The sequence below is a fragment of the Cornus florida genome, unplaced genomic scaffold (genome assembly GCF_030987335.1).
Source record: "Cornus florida cultivar Cherokee Brave unplaced genomic scaffold, ASM3098733v1 CherokeeBrave_3.0.0_Hap2_Chr09, whole genome shotgun sequence".
Classification (NCBI taxonomy): Eukaryota; Viridiplantae; Streptophyta; class Magnoliopsida; order Cornales; family Cornaceae; genus Cornus; species Cornus florida.
Genome location: NW_026775579.1, coordinates 10,668,939 through 10,674,816, shown reverse-complemented (window position 1 = coordinate 10,674,816; position 5,878 = coordinate 10,668,939). Strand labels below are relative to the sequence as shown.

The following is a 5,878-nucleotide window of genomic DNA, read 5'->3' as shown; positions in this document are numbered from 1 at the left end:
CCTTGATCGGAATTGTATGCAGTCAGTACTTGGCGCCGGCCTCTGCCATCTCTATCTTTCTTGTCCGGAATCGCATGAGCATCTATTTTTTTCTTGCCCATTTTCATCACCAATTTGGACCTTCTTCAAAATGAAGTGCCGATTTCAAACCCCTCCATCTTGGATGGATTTCATTCTCTAGGCATTGCGCCGTTGGAAGCAGAGAAATCTACAGAACTCAATCAACAAACTTACCCTCTCCACCTTCATCAATAGGATCTAGACTAAACGAAATGATCGAGCTTTCAAAAGGAAGAGGAAATCACAATCACAAATCCTCAAGGAGACGATGGACATGGTCAAATAATGCCTTTTCTCTATGAAAGTGAAGGACTCTACAACGGCACCGAGAGTAGTCGTCGATTGGGGACTCCCCGGAGCCTTCATCAGACCACCGGCGGAGCCGCCGGATTGATTACAGGAGGAGTGTGCTTAGCGGCTTAGCTTCTCTCAGTCATTGTTCCGAACCAGACTGTATTCTTTTGTTGGCGTAGACAAGCTTTTAATCTAGGGTTTTGTAGACTATCATTGTCTTTGTTCAACTTTGGTGACTATTGATGGGCTTGGGCCAATGTTTTGACAGCCTTGGGCTCGTATGTTGTATTGGGCTATTGCTCTGCTTGGGTCGTGTACAGTTGCATTATCAATATATCTTACCTTTCGAAAAAAAAAAAAAAAAAAACAAAAACACAGCAGCCACTAAACCAGTGACCATTACTCACTGTATTCAGCTATCCAAATCCAACACATCAAACTGGTTGTTGCAGCTTTGCAATCTATCTTAATCCAAAAGAAAATGTTGACCATGAGCAAAAGAGCAGCCTTGTGTAAATAACTCCTGCAATTCCACCATTGAATTTGATTTTCCTCACATCTGTACAACACTTAAGCTTAACTGAAGCAAGTCTTGCTCTTATGCAACTTTTTAACATTCTGATAATGAGGTAAGGGGGGATTCGAGAAGTCGCACTACTGTTACCGTCATTAGCTAAAATTAAAAAGTCCAAAAGATTGAGGTGGGTTTTCAAAAATAATGATGCCACAAAATTGAAGAATTGAATTTGGAGATGTTATTGGTGCAAAAAAAAAAAAAAAAAAAAAAAAATGGGTTTGGAGATGCATTGGAAATTCCCAAAGCAAGTCAATTAATTTTCCATGCATGCTACCTGTTGAGGGAAGGTGGATTTAAAAAATTAAGAATCAAATTTAATGCAGTACCGGCCTCCCACCAAAAATACTGAAGTAGCACATATAATGAACTATTTATTACTAGTTCAGTTGAATGAATAAAAATATAACTATGATGCAGAACAAATTGTCTAATAAGTTAACGTGGGGTGTTTAAGTGTAAATTAATTCCTAAACAAATGGCAGCATAAATGATGAAATTACAAGGCATTTACTGCCATGGGAAATTACCGGTGAAGGCATTTATTTCTTTCCAACCAACACATTCATTACTAGGGCTAGCTATATTAAAACACACTGGATCGCAAACTGTATACTCAACTCTATAGTACTAGTAAGCAATATTTAACCACATATATATATATATATATCAAAGCTAGATCTTCACATACTTGGTTGGATACACAGAAAAGAAAAGGGAAAAGGAAAAGGAAAAGGGAAGGATGGATTATAAGTTGAAGTACAAGTTTTGTTGGTTGTTTGTTTTGTTGATGAGTAGTAGTGTACAAGTAGTGTTGGGGCAAGATGAAGAAGCATTTGCACCAGAAGAAGAAGATAGGAGTGCTAGTAAGAGAGAGATGGTTCCCGCCATGTTTATATTTGGAGACTCTCTGATTGACAATGGCAATAACAACAACCTCCCTTCTCTTGCCAAGGCCAACTATTACCCTTACGGCATCGATTTCAATGGTGGTCCTACTGGTCGCTTCTCCAATGGTTACACCATGGTTGATGAAATTGGTATGTGTGTGTGTGTATATATATATATCATCTTTCTTTCTCACTCTAGATCTTGGCTGGAGGCCTGAAGCAGCTAGTTTAATTTAATTTGTTTCCTTTTCTTCTCCTGTTCCTTTATTTATTGTACTGTAGATCTTGGAGGAAGCATATATGCTATGGTTCTCTCTCTGTCTGTCCCAAAGAGTAGGAAATTAAGACTACTCTTGATAATATTATAAAATCATATTTTGCATTTAGAAGGATCTGCCTGTAGCCCTATGTTGCTTTTAGTTTGCTAAGTAAACAAAATAATACCTACACAAATTAAAATGTCTTTTTTTTTGGCTTAGTTACAATAGCCATTAATTATTCTTATAAATGTAGGCTTGCCAACACGTACAATGGAGAAAAAACTGGTCCAACTAAATTTTATTTATTTATTTTTTTGGGGTGGAGTATTTAATTTAACAAACTTCGAATCTCATATCCCTAATGCACGGTTTATTTTTTGAGTTAGCAAACTTGTACAAACTATGAAAAATGAAATGAAATAACATGTATGTTAATTAATTTGTGCATGTTAATGTAGCTGAACTCTTAGGACTCCCTCTGATTCCTGCCTACTCTGAAGCCTCTGGAGATCAAATACTTCATGGAGTCAATTTTGCCTCAGCAGCTGCTGGAATCCTTGACATAACAGGAAGAAATTTTGTAAGAATTATTCAGAATTATAGTATATGTATACCCTAGCTTGCTGTACTAGTTATATATATATATATATATATATATATAGGTTGGTCGCATACCATTCAATGAGCAAATAAGGAATTTCGAGAGCACATTGGATCAGATAACCAACTAGTTATATATATATATGTAATTTATGATTTATTTATATTATTTCTGTGGCATATATATATATCTATAGGTTGGTCGCATACCATTCAATGAGCAAATAAGGAATTTCGAGAGCACATTGGATCAAATAAGCAACAACTTGGGTGCAGCGAATGTGGCTCAGGCGCTTTCACGGTGCATATTCTTCGTGGGGATGGGCAGCAATGACTACTTAAACAACTATCTCATGCCCAATTACCCAACTCGCAATCAGTATGATGGCCAACAATATGCAAATCTATTGATTCAACAATACACTCAACAACTCACTGTATGTATTCATATATGCTTAATTAATTCCTATACTTCATACTCTCTAATTGTTAATTATTGTTATTAATAATTTACGTACATGTACATGTACATGTACAGCGCTTGTACAATCTTGGAGGTCGGAAATTTGTACTTGCAGGTCTTGGACTAATGGGTTGCATACCTAGCATACTCGCCCAACAAACCACGGGTCGCTGCTCGGCTGAAGTGAACCAACTGGTTTTACCTTTCAATTACAACATGAAGGCCATGATTAACAACCTCAACACCAATCTCCCAGGCATCCAGATCATTTTCATTGACATTCACAATATGTTCCAAGATATCCTTGCAAACTATAGATCTTATGGTATATATATATATATATATGCATACCGTTCCTACCATTTGCATGTCTCCTCCATCAACATATATACTACCTAGCTCTTAATTAAAAAAAAAAAAAAAAAAAAAAAAAAAAAAAAAAAAAAAAAAAAAAAAAAAACAATTACGGGTAGATATTATTCATTCATGCATGCAGTACTACTCTTGTTAATTTAATTATTTCCTTGGAAATTTCGTATTAATCAGGATTCAGTGTGATAAATCGTGGGTGCTGTGGCATCGGGCGAAACAGTGGGCAAATAACGTGTCTTCCTTTCCAAACACCATGTCTAAACAGAGATCAGTATGTGTTCTGGGATGCATTCCACCCAACCGAAGCAGTGAACATCATAATGGGAAGGAAGGCTTTCAGTGGAGATCGAAATGTTGTTTATCCCATCAACATACAGCAGCTTGCCAATCTTTAATTCATATATATGCATCTACCAGCTTCTATTACTTAATTTTCTCTATCAACTAGCTAGCTAGCTAGCTACTACTCCATCGATATATGGACGATTCACTTATTATGTATCTCGAGAGTAAGAGCATGTAGGACTTTAATTAGCTAGCTGGGGACTCAACAGTTGTATGTGTGGATGTATTTCTATCATATCCATTAATATGCTACTCATGCATGTTTGATTTTGTCGATCATTCGCAGATTATATTTAAGAACCTAGCTAGCTTCTAGGCCCCCCTTTTTTTCTTTTTTTGTTTTTTGGGACAGTATATTAAGTTCTTGAATACTTGTTTTTAACATTACTACTAAGGGTATAGCGCAGAAACCCCCCCTTCAACTATGCCCCTTTGAGCAAGAAACTCCCCTCGACTACCAAAGTGGCAGAAACCTGTGAGTTGCACAATGCGGAATAGTTGTGGAATATAAAGTATAGATAAACAACTTGAAGGGGTTCGTTTTCGTAACACAATAAAATATATAAATGATGAGGCAAACTCATAACACAGTAGAATCTGAGATGGATTGAGAGAGGTGGAAACTCATGCAAACTTGAGAGAGAGAGAGAGAATGAGTATGGCAGTGTACTAAACACCATTGACTCCCTTGGTAAAGGTTTAGGGATTGTGAAGACAACCTATGGGAGAGCTCTTAATGTCTAGGAGGTGTTTTCCTCCCTGTTTTGCACTACCCCTCTTGGCCTTGGAACACTTCCTTATATAGGTTAGGTGATAGGTTGGATGATGTCATCTAATGACCTCACATATGAATTAATAAATAAAAATTAAAAGAGAGAAATATCTCAAATAATTATAAAGTTATATTAATTAAAATGAGGTTAATATGGTTGGGAGTTAAAATGGTATTTCTCTCTTTGCAAGGCAGGTTGAGGGTTGACTCGATGAGCCTTGGATTTCAGCCACCGAACCAAGTATCTCTCGGATCCTAGGTAATCTTGAATCCTGCTCCCAACTCAGGTCTTTAAGTCTTTGATCTTCTGCTCGATGTATACTATAACGTGGTGAATAGCACCTATCTTTGTCCGTTAACCGTTTGACTTGTGGGCCATCGTTTATGATGTGGCGTAGTCTGTTTACTATTTGACCGAGCTATTTGGTCATTGTTGATGATGTGGCGTAGTTCTTTGACTGTTTGACTAAGTTATGTGGGCCGTGTGAGCTAAGTTATTTTGGACACCTACATTTAGTCCCCCTGCGCGGGTGAGCTTTGTAGAATTCATAAAAGAGTAGCCGTGTATAAATGACTCGAGAGTGGTGCTATATGCGAGGTTTGACGACCTAGTGAAATACTAGGGTTTAGTGACTTAAGGGTAAGGCCTTCGAATTTGATGACCTAGGCGTGATGCTGGGGTATGGTGACCTGGGCGTGATGCCGGGGTATGGTGACCTAGGAGCGATGCTAGGGTTTGGTAACCTGGGTCTAATTCCAGGGTTTGTTGACTCGAATGTGAGACCTTCAAGGTTTAGTGACCTGGACACGATATGCGATGTAAGGTTTGATGACCTGGGCATGATGCTAGGGTTTGGTAACCTGTGTTTGATGCCAGGGTTTATTGACTCAAAGGTGAAGCCTTCAAGGTTTAGTGACTTGGACACGATACACGATGCAGGGTTTGATAACCTAGGCATGATGCTAGGGTTTGGTAACCAGCTGGGCGCGATGCCAGGGTTTGTTGACTCGAAGGTGAGGCCTTTAAGCTTTGACCTGGATGCGATGCGCGATGCAGGGTATGGTGACCTAGACGCGACATCAGGTAACCTGGGTTTGATGGCAGGGTTTATTGACTCGAAGGTGAGGCCTTCACGGTTTAGTGACCTAGAAGCGATACGCGATGCAGGATTTGATGACCTGGGCATGATGTCAGGGTTTGGTTACCTGGGTCTGATGTCAGGGTTTATTGACTTGAAGGTGAGGCCT

At 38.7% G+C, this 5,878-nt stretch overlaps 1 protein-coding gene across 1 annotated transcript; it reads left to right on the top strand.

Annotated features, from left to right (window-relative positions):
• Positions 1 to 1,557: 1,557 nt before the first annotated feature.
• Positions 1,558 to 4,128, top strand: LOC132273541 (GDSL esterase/lipase At1g71691-like). Its single transcript, XM_059774500.1, has 5 exons — positions 1,558 to 1,968; positions 2,537 to 2,658; positions 2,876 to 3,115; positions 3,217 to 3,466; positions 3,688 to 4,128. The coding sequence occupies exons 1-5, from the start codon at positions 1,671 to 1,673 to the stop codon at positions 3,906 to 3,908; spliced, it is 1,131 nt and encodes a 376-aa protein (XP_059630483.1). The 5' UTR covers positions 1,558 to 1,670; the 3' UTR covers positions 3,909 to 4,128.
• Positions 4,129 to 5,878: the final 1,750 nt, after the last annotated feature.